Source organism: Camelus bactrianus, chromosome 14 (assembly GCF_048773025.1).
Source record: "Camelus bactrianus isolate YW-2024 breed Bactrian camel chromosome 14, ASM4877302v1, whole genome shotgun sequence".
NCBI lineage: Eukaryota > Metazoa > Chordata > Mammalia > Artiodactyla > Camelidae > Camelus > Camelus bactrianus.
The window spans coordinates 8,003,489-8,022,797 of record NC_133552.1 but is presented as its reverse complement, the minus strand read 5'-3'; the positions used below and the strand labels follow the sequence as shown (position 1 = coordinate 8,022,797).

Below are 19,309 nucleotides of genomic sequence, written 5' to 3'. Positions count from 1 at the left end.
TAAGAATGAGCTGGTCAGATCAAGAGGGAGCAAGTCATTCTAGACTTAGGAAAAGTACTGAAAGGGAGCAGAGGATGGGGGTGGCTGGAGGGGGCAGTTTTCGGGAGCTGTGAGTTATTCAGTACCTCCCGGGCCAGGCCATGTGCCCAGCTGAGGTTTGGGACACGCCGGGGACCCACGCTGAGCTGGAGAGTTGTACGCTGTCCTCTGAAGTTCGCATTTTACTTTGGAAGGATCTGAGAGCCCTGAAGGATTTTAAGCAGCAGAGTGAGTGATCAAATTTGGGTTCTCTGTCTGAAGTTATCTTTGAAGGGGGCTGGTTACATTCCCGAATAAAATGCCCAAATTGCCTTCAGAATGTCACAGCTCCTGCTATTTTGTAGAAATGTATTTAAGAAGGTCTGTGTTTTCAAGCCAGCATTCTGTGTTGCTGAGCAGATTCTGCCTCTGTCTTGTGGTCTTAAGCTTAACCAGTAGTCAGCTGTCCATTGCCTTCTGTGTCTCAGTTTATTCTAGTCGAACTTCCGGGTCCAGCAATGTCATCCTGTCTCGAGTGGAGTTGGAATTTTCTTGAGCCTCACATTTTCTAGTGTTTAGGGAAGCTGCTATTAAAATATAATGATAAATCACCTCTCTGAAAGTGAAAATTCTTTTTAAAATTTACATCTGAGCCCCTTCAGCCCCGCAGAATGTCCCGGAGTATAAAAGCTACAGGACGGTGCGTCTTGGAGCATTGGTTTTCTTAAAATTTGAGGGAAAGCTTTGTGTAGTAAAATAAGTGTGGGCATGTTCTACTTGTCCTCTATAAAGGTGGAAATGTCAAATAAATTCATAGAGGACACCTGTTTATTTTCTTCTGCCATTTGAGTATGTCAATGGGAAATATAAAAGGTACTCATTTCAGTCGATAATAATAGCTCCAGTTTTTAAGTGCCTGCTTTTTGTCAATGTACGTAATTTATTTTGTTCAACAAATGTAAACACAGAGTCAAGTCCAAAGCCCTGTGCCAGGAACCAGGATTACAGCAGTAAACAAAATGCCCTTCCTTGGCCTGGAGTTTCTCTCACATTCTTACAGCTGCTCTGAAGAGTATATGTAACATGGCGCACATTTTCTGGATGAGGATACTGAGACTTTGAGGTTTGATACTTGAGTTTTGCTCAGGGACCCCTCCAGTCAGCCCATCCTCCACTCTGCCCTCCACTGCTACACTCAGGGGGGCTCAGATCTCAGCTTGCTGTCTTCTTTCCCTTATCTGTTCCTGCCTTTACTTTATCCACTGGAGATATTCATTCCTTTCCCCCAGGCTGCTTTCTGGTCTTTAGAAATGAACAAGGGCCATCAATCATCATCATCATCAATCATCAACTGGCCCATATACAAGCTACTTTTATATTAGTTACTAACAGTGGCCGTAACAGCCACAACCACCACAAACCTATACTGAGCCCCTACTGTTTACAAATTCTCTGTGCTCAGACTTTAAGTTAACAGAGAGATGGAATTCATGATTACATATAACAGGTCAAATCATTCAAGATGGCCAGAGATCATGGAGTGGTAGAGACCGTAAGTAGAAAGTTTAGGGAAGGCTTCTTGGAGGAGGTGTCCAACAATCTACATCTTCAAGGAAGGAGATGCTTTAACTAAGCAGAGTAATTTACTCACAGGAAGGTCTTCTCGGCAGACTTAACTAAATCTAGCGTCCAAATAAGGTCACTCCAGTACATCACACATTTTCCCTCTGCTCCTAAGAACCAAAATAGTCATAGCTGCGTGTAGTTATGTTTCAAGAGGAGGGATTTCTCTACTCAAGTGTGGTTACATTTCAGGAGAGGCATTACTCTACTCTAATTGAAGGCATAACCTCTTCCCCCGGGTGCCGTCGTGGACTGACTGGATGATTCCTTTGGAGGTACAAGTGGGGCAGCCTCAGGGAGCTGGGTTTCCACCAGGGCATATCCAGGGAGATTTGGGTGGTCCAGACTGAATGAGGCCCCAGTCTGCTCCTGAGGGGACATAAGCCTTTTTGCTCATCACCAGAAACACCCTCCTTCTCCCAGAGTAGTCCAGATTGGGAATGACTCTGGACCAAATCTGACTTCGCAACCCTATTCCAAATCCATCTGGAAAGCCTCTAAGTTGCATGAGATTTCATGTCTTTGATTTGTTATTGATTAAGACTGGGGCTGGCACTCAGTTCATCCTCAGGCCCAGCAGCAGTACCGGCAGAGTTCTCAATGGAGTGGAACAGAAAGCTATGACAACCCAGCAGGTGCCTCTCAGCCTCTTTCAATCAAATAATAAAGGAGAAAAAAGCAAGAGAGGTTTTCCAGGGGCCAGAGTTACCTTCGCCAAAGACCTTTGACCAGCAGTATCTGGAGGTCCTTTGCTGGGAAGAAACACAAGGGATAGCAGTCCATTCTGGTCTGGGATGGACACAGAGCAATGCTGGTGAAAGCGGGGTGCCCGGGGACACTTGGAACAAAAGCAGAGCATCTCAGCTCCTCCACATTCAGCATATTTATTTAAGAATGCTTGCACTGAACACACACTGGGTTCCAAATGCTCTGCCAGGCACTAGAGGTGCAAAAAGTGAATCAGGCAACCTCTGCCCTTGGAAAGCTGTGGTTTAATGGGGAGACAGACTTGTAGCAAGAACACTTCAGTCTAACGTTGTAAGGACTGCACTAGATGTAGGAAAGTCCAGAGAAGGGCAAACCGACCCGGGATCCAGGAGATGATGTCCTAGCTGAATCTTGATAGAAGACAAATGAGAGTAAGTCACGAGAAAAAGAAGTAGGAGGGATGTGACAGACGAAGAAGAAACAGCACAAGCGCAAGCGTGGGATGTGAAATGGCACCCGGGGGCTGGCGACCTCCTTGCAGTTCCAGCAAGGCCCAAAGTGGAAGCAGGCGGCAGCCAGCGGAGGGAGGGCACTGCGGGCTGTGATAATGGGCTGGTACTTTGTTCTGTGGGTGACAGGGAGGCGTGAAGGAGTTTTAGGGAGAATGCATCTTAAGAGAGGTGAGGAAGGCAAGAACGAAAGCAGGGGCACCTGTTAGGAGTCTGTTGCAGAGACAGTGGAGGTGGGCAGATGGGAGATTGAGAAATACATTTCGGAGAGAAACTCAGCAGGATGGCGTTCGTTTGTGAGAACAGGGAATTCAGGAGAGGGAAGGAGTCTAGGAAGACCCCCAGCTGTCAGACTCTTAGAACTAGATTCAGTCTATTCATTGATTTAACCAGATGTTTCTCATAAAACAGTGTCATCTCAGGCCGTGTTCGTTAAATTGAGGGTCATGAAGTCACCTAGGACATACAGCTAACGGGTATATCCAGCAGTTTTCAATAGAAGAGAAGAGAAGAGAACAGAAAATTCTGTTCTGTCAGGTGGCATTGCATGTGTATAAAGTGTAATTACTGTTTTGTAAAACTTTGTTTCAGTTTCTGTGTGTGTGTGTGTACGTGCTCACATCTACAGGTAGTGTATTTCTTACTAAAGATTGTAGTCAAAACATTTGAAAGGCTTATGATACTCTTTTTCTATGGTTGTGTCTGGTTATTCTCAAGTATGAATGACTGTGTCCCAATCAGTTTGTTGATCTTGAAAAGGGAGAGTGATTCCTTTGTGAGAAAACAGGAAAATCTTTTCTGGCTGTTATTCCTCCAAGACTAAATCTTGCCGTAATCTCTGGCCTTGGAATTCCCAAGGATTCCATGCAGAGGGGAGGGGAAGGGATTGGAGCCAGCAGAAATGACTCTCCCAGTCAGTGCTGGGAGCGTGTCAGATGGCCTGCCCTTCAGAAAACACAGGCAACACCAAGATCTACAAAGACACTGCTGCCCAGGGATGTCTGGGAGCATGTCTCCTAGAGGCAGAATCGCAGCTCGAAAAATAGTGTTATATAAACCTACTTTCATACAGGGTTTTACAAGTTTGCAAAGTATGTTCGCAGTACATGTTCCCATATTTATAGCAGCCCTGTGAGTTCAGAGGGACCTGAATATCTGAAAAATGTTTTAGGTGTTTATTGGCCTGTGAATATTTAAAGCTATAAATATGTTCCTCTTAATATAGTTATTCACTCTTTCAGTCAACATTCATTTGCAAAGCTCTGGGCTAACAACTGGACATGCAAAGATGCAATCTGTTTTCCAGTCTGGTAAACAGATGTGTACCTGCAATGTGATAATTTAAGAGGATATAAAAATTCACATACTTATTTAAGGATGCTTGCGGTTTTGCCTATGACAGGGTTACAGAACCCTATACTATATACATTTGTGTGGGGAGGGTGTAGGAGTGTGTGTGTGTGTGTGTGTGTGTGTGACAGAGAGAGAGAAATTCTCTCTCCAAATTCCAAAAGTAAAACCTGATTGCCCGCAGGGAACAAAGCAGGAAAAAGCTGGCCCTCTTTTAAGCCTCAAAGGTGCATAAACTTTTCTTTCTTGGGCTAAACGTGAGTACCTGAGGGGCAGAATAAGTGAATCAGAGAACTTGATGAAACTAGGTCACCTTAGCAAGTAAAGCACCTGTGTAGTAACATTTGCATGCAGAGACACTCTCGGGCCTGAGCTCCTTCTAAACACTCTGGGTTCAAAGGCTTTAGTTCATACATTGGCCTAAGCAAGACAGAAGACAGACTTCATCTTAATTTAAAATATATATATATTTATATAAATATATGTTTGTGTGTATGTTAGTGTGTTAATATGTACTTACTGTTCCTTATTTTGGAAAAACAAAAGGTTCAAAGAGGACTGTTTTCTGAATTTTTTGTTCACCATTGGGTGTAACTTGAGCAGTCATGAAACATTAATTATAATCATTTTAAGATTAAGAGCAAAGTATTTCTCCACTTTTAAATGTAAATGCGTGAAGTATCTGAATGGTATCTGAACTACTTTCCCAATTGCCTCCTCACAAAGCAGATCCCTGAATACACAGCTAAGATGCTTTTAATAGTGGGAATGACCTTGACAGGAAGCTATCTGGGAGACCCGTAACCTCTTGAGGTCAGTGGCCTTGGGCTCCTCATGAACCCTCAACTTCTCCCTGTCATTAATCCACAGCAAGCCCATGTCCCATGCTCAAGATTTACTTATTAGTTCAGGGTTTTTTTCTCATAACATGGACAAATAATCTTCTGACGGCAGTTCTCTTAGTGAAGGCTGCGTGTCTGCTACAGATGTCTTTCCCAGGGCTCTGATGTGTTTGGTATGTTTAAACTTATCTTTGCCCTTGAGATCCTCATATGTCAAGCACGTGATTGTTAATATTTTACCTATTAACTGGTAGGCACCTCGTAAACTATAATCACAAGACTGTCTTCCCCAACCTGATGTTCGTATCCTGAAAGCAGCAGCCGGTGAAAAGCCTTTACTACCACTTTCAAATGTCACATTTCATTTATGATCCTCATTACGTCTTGTTGAACAGCATTGAGTTGTACTTCCAGTGATACAGCGTTATTGAACAGAAAGAGGATATCAAAATTGTCCGTAGAATGAAAAAATGAATTGGCTGTTAGATTCTCATTGTAAGAAGAATCTGTATGTAGGGGACAGGTGGCACTTGGCCTGAGGCCCTCCCACAGGTGCAGATGAGGAGCATTAGAACCTACACCAGGAAGGCACTGATTTCAAGGGAATCCCAGCTTCAGAATGAGTCCATGGGTGAGCAGGGATTGCTGCCAGCAGACCCAGTTAGCCAACCATCTTCTGGCTCAAATCTCATCTCACCTGCTAAGCTGGTCCTGATTACCTGATCCAAAATGTCCGCTCTTGCTCTGAGCCCTGGAGGACTTTGTCCTGCCCTGGAAGGCTTTTGCTCCCTTAGGTTATGGCCATGTCTGAACACGACTTTGTCTTCCCTGCTGGGGTTAGAGACCTGCAGGGCAGGACCCTGCTGCCCACAGCCCTGCATCCTCCCACTGTGCTTAACAGCAGGCTTTTCACATTGTGGGTACCCAACAGGTATCTGTTGACTAAATCATTAAGGTGAATGCCTTGTGCAACTGAAGGCCAAATGAAGAAGAGCTGAATGGAGAGAATCCAAGACCATCAGAACCACAATCTTCTACTATGGGAAAGTAACAGTAGACACCTCCACTGTAGTAATAAAACAAACACAGGCAATAACTCATTTCAGCCTTACGACAATGCTCTGAGGTAGGCATTGTTGTTTATTCCCATTTTATAGATAAGGAAACTGAGGCACACTGAAGTTAACCTACCCAAGGACGTGAAGGTAATAAGAGTTAGTGCTTCTCACCACTTTAAGTCATGTTACCTCTGATTACCGGTTAATCTGCGTATGCCCTCAAATAAAGGAACAAATTGACAGGTTCTTTTTTAAAAAGTTAATTCATAAAACTAACTATGGGTATTCAACTAGAGCAGAAACTTGTTATCTTTAAGTTATACGTATGCCGTTAGGTAAGAGCAAAATGAAATTAGAAAGTATTTTTGAACTCCCCTTTAAAACAATAATATTAACCCTGTACAAAAATAGAACTGTTTTGTTCTAAACAGATACACTCTTGGCAAATTTGCTAGTTTTAGAAATTTGGGTCATGTTTTGCTTCTGATTATTTAAAAAAATTTAGGAGTCATGTAGAATCCAAATATTCATCTAGTTGTTAAAATAAGATGGGAGTTTTTCTTTATTTGGTCTAGTTTGTTTGTTTTGTTTTGTTTTTTAAATGTAACCCTGAAACTGCAGCAACACTCTTTAGAAAATACCAGTTTATTACGTAAAGCTTTGAAATGTGTCTTGGAAATTATCTAAATACGTATGCAGGAGGTCAAAGACAAGCGGAACAGCTGTTACATAAAATCTCCACTTTCCAAATACCAAGGAGGAAGAGGTGGGAACATGGTCCAGGATCTAACCTCAACTTTGAACTTCCTGACTTGTGTTAGTTTAAGACATCCCCGCAGCATCATTTAAACATAGTTCTGGTGTATGAATAAACTTCCACTTGGAACTTCCTTTTTGAAGTCTGCTGAGAATATAAATCAAAACCATATGAAGTGTGTCTTAATCCAGAATGTAAAATAAGATGAGAAATATCAACCCAGTAGTACTCCCTGAAATACATTTACCAGGATGCATGTTCCGGCAAAACTCTTTATTTAGAATGAAAGCCTCCAGAGAACTGGGTTTATTATTTTTAACCTGTAATTATGGAAGCCTAAACTGATAAAGGAAGATGCTTTTTAAAGTCATGGCGATAGGAATGTTATTCAGCCAAGCAGAATGTTTGAGAAGAACATCTGTTGGCATGGAAAGAGGTTCAAAGTGAATGTCAAGTGAAAAAGAAGACTACAATTTCGTTTAAAGATTATGTAAAATAGTATACTTAGCCTCGATACATGTACACATCTTCATAATAAAAGAATGACAGATTACATATATGCCAGCAAAATGTTAATAGATCTCTAGATGGCAGAATTATGGCAACCTTTCTTTCTTTCTTCCTTCTTTCTTTCGAGTATTCTACATCTTAGGTTTAGACTTTGCTACTCTTCTGTTAGATTTAAGAGGGAATTTTAAGTTCCTTTCATCTCTTTTTCAACTCTGTTCTTAGGGGAAATAATTCCTTAATGCCTGAGTTCAGTGAGTAATTGAGTAAGCATATTAGTCAAGACCATCATGGTGACTGCGTTAATGAAAATTGTTACACGCTCACAACTGGTTAGGTAATTAAATTACGTTTATGTTTTGCAAGGTAGAGTTGCCTGGACCCCCATTTAGAGGTAGTTGTGTGTTTACAAACACAAACTTCTGCCATTTCCTACTGTGTTCTTAAAACTTGAAGAGATCCAGTTAAGATTTTGTGACAATAATGATTAAGACCCAAAGAACTCTTTAAAATAAGAAGTTATCTGCTGTACAAATCAAACTATAAACTTGCATCATGTTTTGAACTTTTTTATAGTGTATATAATTTTGTAAACCTATGTGATTGCATTCACGGTGTATTTATGGGATGCTTCGGTTGACTGTAATACCAGTAGGGCATGTAGTAAGACCATAGTATGACCCAAATCTGTGATGCAGTACTGTGTCTGATGAGAAGGGGGGGAGTGTTCCAGCATACAAGCTGTTTCTCACTTCTTCAGTTAGGAGCTTAATCTCCCCCCACCCTGAATCAGTTAAAGCTATTCCAAGTACCTGTGTGCTTTTAAATTGGTTTCTGTAGGGGATATATAATCTCAGTGTCTATTAATGATTTGCAAAATGAAAATCCCTGTATTTAGAGAGTGAACCTCTAAACTCAACAGTCTCTTTGGCCTTGAAGGACATGGAGAAAAATGAATCCATTGCTCAAAACCGAATAAAAACTTAATTTCTTGAATCTGATTCTAATTTTCCGGGATAAGTAATATATGTTTAGAATATCCTTCACAGCACCAGTGCCACTGCAGACAAGTAGAAAGCATTCCAGAAAAATGGCAGCCACGTTGAAAAATTCTCAGTAAATATCTTATCCCAATAAATATTTCTCAGTAAATATTTTAAAATAAAACACATACATACATCATCAAGTTTCTATACAGAGTCAGATGATAAAATTACACTTGAGTTGTGCACATATTTTCTTGGGATTAAATTAAACAAACACTAGTTTTGATTGATCCTGGTATTATAGTTGCTAAGAAGTTAAATGCATAAAGCCTTGAATTGGGAGTCAGAAGCTCTGGTGATGTCGCAGCTTGCCACGCCAGCCCCATGAGGAGTGAAAGAGTTGAAAAGAGTCTGTAGGATTCTTACAGTTATTTCATCCAGGCACATCTGTGCTCCTTCTGATGCCTGCATGGTACAGTCTTCCCCGATATCATGAAAGCTTCTGGTGCGATTGGAGTACCCACAGTTCTAACAGAGTTGGGCTAAGCATCTGAAATAGCAGACAAGCCTTTATAAGTATTGACATTCACATATGCCTGAGAATAGATACAGAAAGGGCTGTATTCCCTAAAGACGTGAATAATTTTAACATTTAAAGAATAAGTCTTAAAGCAGTGTAGGATAGAAGGATACCTGTCCAAAGCCAAGAAAACGGACTTCCTAGTGGTGGTGGCACTTGTCCGAAGCAGTTGCTTGTCCCGGGACAAGCAGTCATGAGCATGACAATGAATACATGGGGGCCCTTCTGACACTGGCAGTGTGGCCAACCCTGTGGAAGTTAGAGCTTCTGCTCCGGGGAGCCAACAGCATGTCAGCCACTGTAGACTTTTACTCTCCACCTTTCTAAGAGAAGCCAAAGTAGCCAAGTAAGAGAGAGAGAAAGAGAGAGAGAGAGACAGAGAGAGGCCATCTCCAGAATCTCACTCCCTTTTCCCAAGAGAGGTTACTCAAGATTCTGTTCTCTTGGTGCATCAACATGGAGGTACTTTGGCCAAGGCCTGCAAATGACGACCCTCTTTCTGATTGTGTGAATCAACTCTCGGTTCCCCTACCTTGCATTTCAGTTGCATAACTGACTCCATCTCGAAGAACCTCTTGGGATTCAGTGGTAGGCAGTGGCTCCACAGCCTCGCAGAGCTGAGGATGTTCATCTGCTTGTGTATGCACGCAGCCTCCCCAAGAAATACCACAAGCCCCTGACGGGAACAGTCTGTACCCAATGAAAGAAGAGAATAGAGAGCTACCCTGCCTCATGGAAAACCTGAGTCAAAACAATCTGGTCAGAAACTATTTGGCTAGTGGAGCGTAGATTTTCTGCTTTTCCTTTGAGATTGGTGGGGAAATTGTCTTTTTTCTTCTTTTTTTCATACTCCTGGGAATATGGGCATGGAGAGTAGTATTTATATTCCTGAAGATGTTCCTTGTTCAGTGGCAACTGAACTTTTGATTTTTTGTGGCGCAAGTTTGTATGTATATGTGAGAAAAAGTGTGTGTGTGTTTGCGGTGGGTGTGCACACACATGCATGGATGCATGTGACAGAGGAGCATGAAAGAATCATCTACATTTTTAAATTGCATCCAAGCCAGGCTGGGTAGGCAGGGAAGCAGAATTCCAAGTAGACATGATTATTGAGACTGAGTGTATTCACTTCTGATAGGGGACAGCGTCAAGTTGAAGTAAAAGTCCATAGCGCGTCCGTGTGCTTCATCTGTAAAAGGAACAGCTGGCAGCTATGTTAAATGAGCTCATGCTAGACTATGCCACTGTAACAAGCCGCCCCCCAAGTTGTAGTGGCATAAAGCAATAGAAGTTTATTTCTTGCTAACATTACATGTAGGCAGCTGCTCTGCTGTGGCTTTGTTCCTTGTTGTCATCCAGGACCCAGGCTGAAGGGATAGCCTATCGGAGACATCCTGGTCTCATAGTAAAGGGAAGGGTAGGAGAGCTGGCAGAACAAGTGATGGCTCTTGAAGAGTTTTGCTTCAAACTCACATACTTCTGCCCACATTTCATTGGCCAGTGTGGGTCACATGGCCAAGCCAGACATCAGTGGGATGGGAAGTACATGCTTTCCAGTTGGAGGAGAACTGCAAGTTACATGGCAGCGGGAAAGAGTAGGGACTCATCGGGAACATATAAGATTGTGTGTGTGTGTGTGTGTGTTTTCATTATAAATTTATAATTATACGAAATATATCATTTTCACTTAGAATTTTAAATTTATAATTATATAAAATTTATGTATAATTCATATTAAATACATAAAATATATTTTTAATTTATAATTATATAAAACAAATAAATAATAATTAATAAATGATATAGACATATATAATATGATTTCCTGAAAAAGAGTGTTAAAAACAATCCTTGAGTAATGAAGACTAGACCTACTGCTTAGGTATGGAATTTGCTTGATTCTTTTTCACTCTAACAGAAATTACTTTTAAGTGGCTAGATTTGCTGTGAAACCAGCTCGCAGAAGATACCTCACAGCCCCTGAGAATAAGGCTGGTGTTAAGGACTGGTGATGAAATAGTGTATCTCGGTATGCCTGAAACTCCCGCTTTCAGGAAGAAGGTACACATGAGCACAGCCATGAATCTCCATCTTGACTGAGTACAGCTAGGTGTCCTGGGGCTGTACACATCTTCCTGGTTTCTTTCTTTTATAGGTACGTGTTAGCTGACTGCAAGGTATTTTTCTACACATCAAAGAAACAGTTGCCTTAAGTAATGGAGAGATAAAATGTGTGTTTATCACTTGGTTCACTGATACGAATATTTAGAGATTAATCATCTTAAATTTATTCTGAATAACCTGTACTTTGACTCTGTTAGTAACTTAGAATATCATGGAGAGAAAATATTATGCAGATTAGAAAAGAATTATATTTGGTATACATTTAAGACTTATTTAGGCCTTTTACACATTACAATAAATATATTATATAACTCAAAGAAGCAAAAAGATGTATCCTGCTGCCATGACACGGGATCTAAATCAAAGCCTGTTGTTACTGCAAAACTTGACGTTCCCTCCTGAACCTGTGATTAGGGTTACAAAGTCCTCCTGGGGGAGGGGTGCATGGTCCTGTATACTATTAATGCTTACATCATTCGTGTCCATGTATGGATGCGATGGATACTCTGGCATTGGTTTTAACAAATCTGGCCTAGTGTATGGCCAAATAAACACAGCTTCGGTAAACGGGCTTCACTTGAGAAATTCCATCTGAAGACAAAGGAATCGTTTGTCTGAAGAAGTTCATTAATAGTGAAGCTAACTCAGCCGTATAAACCATCCTAAGCCAACAACCATGTGCCTTTCGAAACGTTAATACCTTGGATCTACTTTAATAGTGATAATTGCATCCATTGCAGACATCCTGAGGTGGCTGAGTCACCCATAATCTTCCAGAAGCAGGGTACCCACCATGTCAGCCAGTTTAAATGCAAAAACAAAACACTGTTCTCAAGCCTACATTTCTGAGTCACATGGAGAGCCATGATGTCTTTTTCTCTTACTTCTCTTGAGTACTTTTAATGAACATTTAAGAAAGAAGACCTACTTAAATTGGAGCCAGTTTGTCCATCAAAATTCTAGGAGATTTGTAAGAACAACATAAATACATATGCCTTAAACTTCCCACGGTAAACCTGGTTTCTTCTAGCCAGCTAATTTTCTGATGATAATGACATTTAATTTGGCCCTAATTTGAATTTTTGGTCATTTAGAAAGGATAGTATCCCCTTGGGTTAACTGTGGGAAAAAGTGTTTGCTGTGCCAAAAATAAGGTAAACCAAAATGTACTGGAAATGCTTAGCTAGGAGAACACACTGTTCCAAGCACTCTAGAAACACCAGTTCAAAAATTCAATGAATTTGTAACGTGAAGGCAGGCCTGCAGACCTGGGCAGCAAATGTGCTGCGCTCACCCTGCCTCCTTACTTGACTGAGGCACTCAGAGCCTTGTCCATCTGACTGTACAAACATCACTACATGGTACATCCTTGAAGAAACAGCTTGTAAATCTCTTTTAACTCACATATACTTCCAGCCTTGCCCACAAGCAGACTGTGGTGACCGAGTCCACCTAAACTGTTTCCTCTCGGCTACCTTGATGTTGTCACCCCAGTATGGCAGTATTCAAAAATCAGGTAATTTTTTTTAAAAAGCATTATTCTCAAAATAAAGGAAATTTCCTATTTTTACCGTCAATACCTTGATATGGGAAAATACTCACAGTGTATTTTATTAGATGCAAAAAGTAATCAACCAAAGGGATTACCATGATTCTCATTTTGACAAATAACATGTATTGAATTATGTGTTAGTAATGGGACAAGGGTTGGTTTTTTTCTTTCATTATGCCTTTCTGAATTTTTATAACTTTTTAATACTGAGTATGTATAATTAAGAAACATTATAATACTTTTTAAAGCCAGTGTCACCGACGACGGTCAGTTTCCACAGTGGCTCTGTTCTCGTGCCCACTGATGTACAGCAACTCAGTTACCCAGTGAGGCAGCCTCCCTCTGCTGGGTCTGTCTCTGGACAGAGGTCCTACCACATTCTAAACATGGAGGAAAGGTAATTGAGGCAAAGTGAGTGACTGTCCCTCAAGTAGAATCACAAATATGTGATGAGAGCATATCGAACACCAAACCATTTTCTGGATTTATTGAGTGAAAAGATTTGCTTGGTTTCATGCAGGTCAAGCTGCCAGTTGAAAAACTGGATAGTTCCCTTTTCATCCAGTTGATTTCAGCTCCCAGACAACTGTTGACTTAAGACCCCAAAGTTCTTTGGTCTCCTTGAACTTAGGGGAGTGGAGTGCTCTTAAAGATCAGATTACAAAAGTTCTACTGAAAACCTATCATGTTCTGGAGCCAAACAGATTGAGTTTTCTCCAGTAACATAATGCAATAACCACGGTAGAAATCAGTAGGCCAGTATGTCAAGGGCATTGTCTGGTCCCTCCCCACACTCAGATTTGCTGGAGAAGGTTGCTGCTTTGCCCTGTAGCCCTGGAGCTGCCACAAGGCCAGGCATAGGCTGCAAATGGAGAATAAACAGAAGTGTTGACATGTGATTTGAATGTCCCTTAAAGCTTTTATGTCACTTTGTGCTGGCTAGCAAAAAGGTCAGTGAAAAAGAAATTTTCACTCTCTCCTCAGATGTCACTTAAATCTCATTAGGTAGATCTTTGTGAAATGATGATACTGGCAATAATGATTCCTTCTAAATTCTCTAGTCATTTGGCCATCGCATGGGTAATATGTCTTGAGGAAAATGTTAGCATTTGACTGATAGGTGTTAGTAGGGGCTGTGGAAAAAATCAGGAGAAATTGTAAGGTTCATTTTTTCTCCAACTTAATTTGATGGGCAAAGTCAAATTTGATAGTAGTTAATTACACTAAGTGGTTAAAAAAAAAAAAAGCTTGTTTTGCCCTTAAATTGAGGTATGACGAGGAGGGGGAATGTGTTTGGGAGACATTTCAGAAACAGAAAGCAAGTTGGGTGTGGGGAGTGATGGCAGGAAACTGTCCACCGTGACTGTGATGTGGCTTCTTCTCACTTATTATTGACTAATTGCAGTTCTTGTTGTCTTTTGCCTCAGAGACTTAAAATGCCTACACATTTTTAAAAAATCAGCTTATTTGAAGGTTGAGTTAGCAGGGTTCTACTTAAGATTTGATTATTTATGTTTATGTACAGGTAGAGTTTCAGTTCATTATCTGTGTTGCTCTTATGAAAAAACAAAACGAAGTTATCTAGAGAGCTTTTTAAATAAAATCTCCCTATTCCACTGAGCAACCAGAGTCTTACTTCCAAAAGGAGTCTTTCTGTAACGACCCCTGTGCCCACCTGTCCTTCTTAGCCCAGTATCTGGTGGAGCGGACGCCCTTTCACAAGCTCGCGTCCTGCTCTCCTTTGAGCTTCCTGTGTGGCAGAGCGCCTGCCTTCCAGGTCTCCCCGCTGTGTTCTTCATGCTGTCTCTCTCGGGCTCTCCTGCTTGATGCCATATTTCAGTAACAGTCAAAGTAATAAGAAAAGGAAAGATGCATACTATTCATGTCGTTCGTGTGACAGAATTCTGTGCTGCTCTCTAAGACTTGCTGACTCTTAACTGTTTAGAACATGTCTAGAAATTACATATTTTCTCATCACTAGCCACTGTATTATATTGAAGTAGAAAGAAAATCTGAAGCTTGAAAGTTTAGAAGGCAACAGCCTGTCTCTGACTCGGGAGTAACACACCAAGTTTCCTCCACGTGACAGTCAGCATGTGCATTTCCTACTTCCCTAAAATAATTGCACAGTTATCAAAATGGAAGCCTTCACATCAGGACTCTCAAACGAGTGCTAAGTACAACTTTTGAGACATTACAATAATTTCCCTTTGTACCTTCCAAAGGGAAAGCCCAAGTTGGTCAGTTCAGTACAATCCAGCCAATTCATTTTGAAACTGCACTTCACTCACCCCTTCTCACAGAAATGCTTTCCAAGGCTTTTATTTCCAGCTCGGTGCCCCAGATCTTTCTGAATGATGCGTACAAGGCAGGAATGTGTACCTATCAGGTCTGTGCTGATAGCAATTATGTAAAAAACCCTCACGTTAGAGAAAAAAACTCAAGATTTAGAAATTGTCCGTCTCTGGAGTGACAGTGGATGAGAAGATGCCAGAAGAAGCAGGGACTCTGGGACAGGGGCCCCCACAGGCTCTGGGTGCCTGGATCTCAACCCGTATCCAACCACATCAGTGGGACGAGCTGTAGGCTTTTGCTCTTCCCTTTGGAGCCTGTGTGATGGTCTGGCCTTTGGTCTGTTTTCCTACCGTAGACCAGGTGGCTCGGTCACATTGAACATTATGTTGCACAGACATTGAGCTTTCCACGTAGATTGCAGTCTTTGGCCCACAGCTGATGTTAGCGTGGATCGTTTTTGTGCAGTGATTCCAAGAACACCCTGTACTCTCTGATGTTGGCTACAGAGAAAAATGAACGTCAGAATAAATGGAAATACAGTGACCTGACCGGGCTCCCTCCCACCAGCAGAAGAAGGGGCCTGGGTAGAGACCTGTTATAATCGGCTATTTCACTCTGTTTGGAGAAACTGAACTTTTGACAGATGAACTTCTTTTCCCTTGCATGTGTATTTATCTAACAGAATTGTGGTTGGGAAGTGATCCAGGATTCACAAGGTCAAAAACTGACCTGGTTCACATACTGTAGACTGCCCCCGTCTTCCTCCATGGCTTCTCCAAGCAGGTGGTCCCATGCACTCTTGGTATGTCCACACCAAAAATGGTCACCTGAAGGACACATCAACCTCTTGGGTCTGGCCCTCTGAGATTCTAGCAGCCACATCAAACACTTATCTCAGTTTCAGATAATCACCTTTACTCTTCCATGCTGCACACTGCATCCTGAAATCATTCCAGTGTGCTTGGCGAATGAACATCTTATTAGAAGGCCTTTGGAATTAAAGCCATTAGTAAAATTAAAGAAAAAATAAAACATTGGATTTTTGTAATAATGGAAGAGTTTTCTTTCTTTATGAGAAAGTAGGATTTTCACAGTCTGCCCAGATATTCGTTCTTTCATTATCCCAAGAGTGAAAGAATAAAGGAATGTAGAATACATAGTCTTAGCTTTATCTTTGAAGGTTTAAAAAATTTTATTTAAAAAATCACAAGTATTTCCTCCTTCTCCCTAGTCCCCTGGTTCCCTGGTGTATAAATAAGACAGTTTTCCCTGCCTGAAACTCTGCCTTTGTGTTCTGTAATCTGTGGTTTTGTTATTATCCAAATACTCATGGATCGACGTAGAAGATTATCTTAGCAGACACGTAACTAGTAGCTTTGTGATACCTGCTCATTTTACACCCGTTTCTGGGCAGGCCTACTTACATGGACTTAGGGGAGGACGATTTTGCTTTGTAATAACCTGTACAGTGCGCACCAGCTTCTCATTGATTGAGGAGGTAGAGGCCCGGTGGGTGGCCATTGGACTCATGCATTTCCCTTTCTTGTCTGTTTCAGAAATCGAGGCGAAGGAGGCATGCGACTGGCTGCGTGCCGCCGGGTTCCCGCAGTACGCTCAGTTATACGAGGGTAGGTGGGGCTTCTCTTCACTCTTCACAAAGAGAATAAACTCAAAATATATCTTGTGCTGTGTTTTGACTTCCACGTCTTTCCTCAACCATTATTTCTTAGCTTTCTCCTTCCTTCCACCTTTGCAATGCCCAGGGCTTCTACTGATGCCAGTTTAGAAAGAAAGGAGGATTGCGTCCCAAGTCTGCTTCCTTTTCTCCCTTCTCTTCTTTTTGCTCTGCACTTCCTGCTTCTGATCTGTTTACCGCTGACCCCAACTCCCGGTTCCTCCCAGTGTTCTGCCATCAGCCGCTTTTCTGCACTTCCTTCCTTATTCCTTTTCTTGTTTTTTCTTCACTGCTCTCAGTTTTCTGAAAGATACAGCAAACTAATTGCTGATAAATTTCCTAGAAATCACAAAACGAATTGCCTTGAGACTTTTCTTTAGTTCTGTTTACTTTACATGAAAATGTTTAAGATGTGACATGGATCAGATGTTACTTTTCAGGGCTTTGAGTAAGTGCTTTCATTGCCAGCATCACACTTCTTTTCGCTGATGTTTTATTTGACAGTTAATGAACTTACTCACCTATATTTTACTTATACCTAAAATGATAACCAAAGCATCCACTCTTGGATAGTCCTAATATGTAGTGAATAAGTTGGGATCCCAACAGTAAGCAGATGGCACACTCAGAACAACCCGAGGAGGATTTATTTTTAAAGGTGTTCATTACAAAGATGTGGGCAGGGCGTAGGAAACCACGAGGAACAAACAGTACAGGAGCCCAGAGCTTGTAGCAGCAGAGCTGTCACCACCCTAGGCCCAAAGCCATAAAAGGAGGGAGAAGATGCCAGAACCCGGAAGGAGAGAGATCTTGCAGCAGATCCTAGGAGTAGAGGACACAGCTGGTGATGGGCAGCCTCTCAGGAGGGTAAATTCCCTGACCTTACACTCCTTCCTCCCTCTGTCTCCAGCCAGGGCTCCGCACTGGCCAAACACAAAAGAAAGCAGAGGACATGGGTTCATCCCCTTGAATGCCGTCCACAAAAGTGATCCTGGGGCACAAAGCAGGATACAGAAAAGTGGAGAGTGGGTCTGTAGGGCCAAACAGAGGGTATCTGGTACCCTAGACAGTGTAGACTTCTCTTCCTGGTGGCATACAGTTCGTGTAGGATGGAGAGAATCAGCACAATTAACCTTTACTCGCTGGTGAATCTCCTCCACTCACCCAGAAGCTCAGTTTTATATTTTAAAAACAAGCAAACAAACAAAAACCCTTCTATTCTCTCACTTAAATTCTGTGGGAATAGAGAAGAGCTTATCTTGCAATGTGCTTTGAAGTCTGAAATTTCTGATAAAACCATTCATAGACTCATAGCCTTTTAGACAAGGAGGACAGTCTTATAGTTTGGATTTAAGCAACCCTTATTTCCACCCCCACCACCAATTTACTGATTATGAGAGAGAGGCCCAAAAAGGTTGACTTTTCCAGGATTATAAGATGGAAGACTCAGAATTTTAATTTCAGTTTCTTGAGCCTTCATGTAATAGATTTTCTACCTTAATATGCACTCTCTTTGTAAACACAAAATACTATGCAATTTAAGTGTGGAGTCCATAAATGACTAAGAGGTGGATTCCTCATAAGCAAAATGGGCCTGTCGGATTGTGTTTCAGCCGTATGTATTTAATAAATATAATGAGAGCAAATACTTATATAGAGCTCACTATGTGCCAGATAATGTTCAAAGTACTGTATATATACTGTTCACTCAATATTCACAGCACCTTAGGGTAGGTATTATAATTACCTTCATCCCCACTTTACAGATGAGGAAACAGAGGTCCACAGCCTACAGATAGTGAGTAGCAGAGCCAGGACAGAAAGCCAGAGCAGCTGGGCTTCCGTGTCTGTGTTCCTCACGGCTGCACACAGCTCCCTCTCTAGCAGAGCGAGACAGTCCTCATTCTGGCACCATCTGGAATTCACTCACACTACTTTTTTTCACCATAAGAGGAATTGTTTCTTTCCAACTCACAATAAGAAATCCGATACCCTTAGATTTATTATGATTAGCAAGTGCCAAATAAAAGATGAGAAAGAGAGAAAACGGCAGGATAATGATGAGACCAGCGCTGTCTGTTGGATTTGACTGTGGCCTCTGTTCCAATGGTCTCGAGTTTTACCTCCACAAATGAGGTACCAAAAATTAACACTGGGACCTGTGCCCATGACCTCCGAAGCTGGCCTGAATAGTCTGTGGGAGAAAAGGCATGGTGTTGGAATTTCTCCCCTTTTTCGGATAGAATCAACTGAGTATTTTGCTGATACTCAGAACGACTCAGGACTTTGCTACAAAATGAAATACCTGAGGCCACTGAACTTTGGGTATTTCTGGAAACTTTTTTTCCTGAGGGAAAAAAAAAAAGAATCTGCCAAACCAAGTATTGACGTCAGCAACCTGCACCTTAGGTGGACAGTGGGAGTTTAAAGGCTCTTCATTCAGGAAATGTCTGTGACAGTGATGAGCTATCAAAATGCAGGCACTGAGCATTCAGTCTTATCCAAGGTCAAGCTCTTGGTTATTTTCATATTTCACACTTCTTTCATACCCTTAAAAGCCTTTTTTGGGGATAAAAATAAAACTGTCTGCTATCTAAACATGACTAACACACCCATCAATGGACAGTAACCTCTTAAAATCCATCTTACGTAAGGGGGAGGGTACAGCTCAAGTCGTAGAGCACATGCTTAGCGTACACAAGGTCCTGGGTTCAATCCCCAGTAC

The 19,309-nt window shown here is 41.6% G+C and overlaps 1 protein-coding gene across 6 annotated transcripts in view; it reads left to right on the top strand.

Annotated features, from left to right (window-relative positions):
• The window catches only part of STARD13 (StAR related lipid transfer domain containing 13), a 210,373-nt gene that overhangs the window by 134,026 nt on the left and 57,038 nt on the right, over positions 1-19,309 (top strand). For all 6 annotated transcript variants that reach the window (XM_074378062.1, XM_074378060.1, XM_074378059.1 and 3 more), the window contains exon 2: positions 16,466-16,537. In XM_074378062.1, coding sequence (XP_074234163.1) covers positions 16,466-16,537 — 72 coding nt within the window. The remainder of the gene's footprint in view (positions 1-16,465; positions 16,538-19,309) is intronic.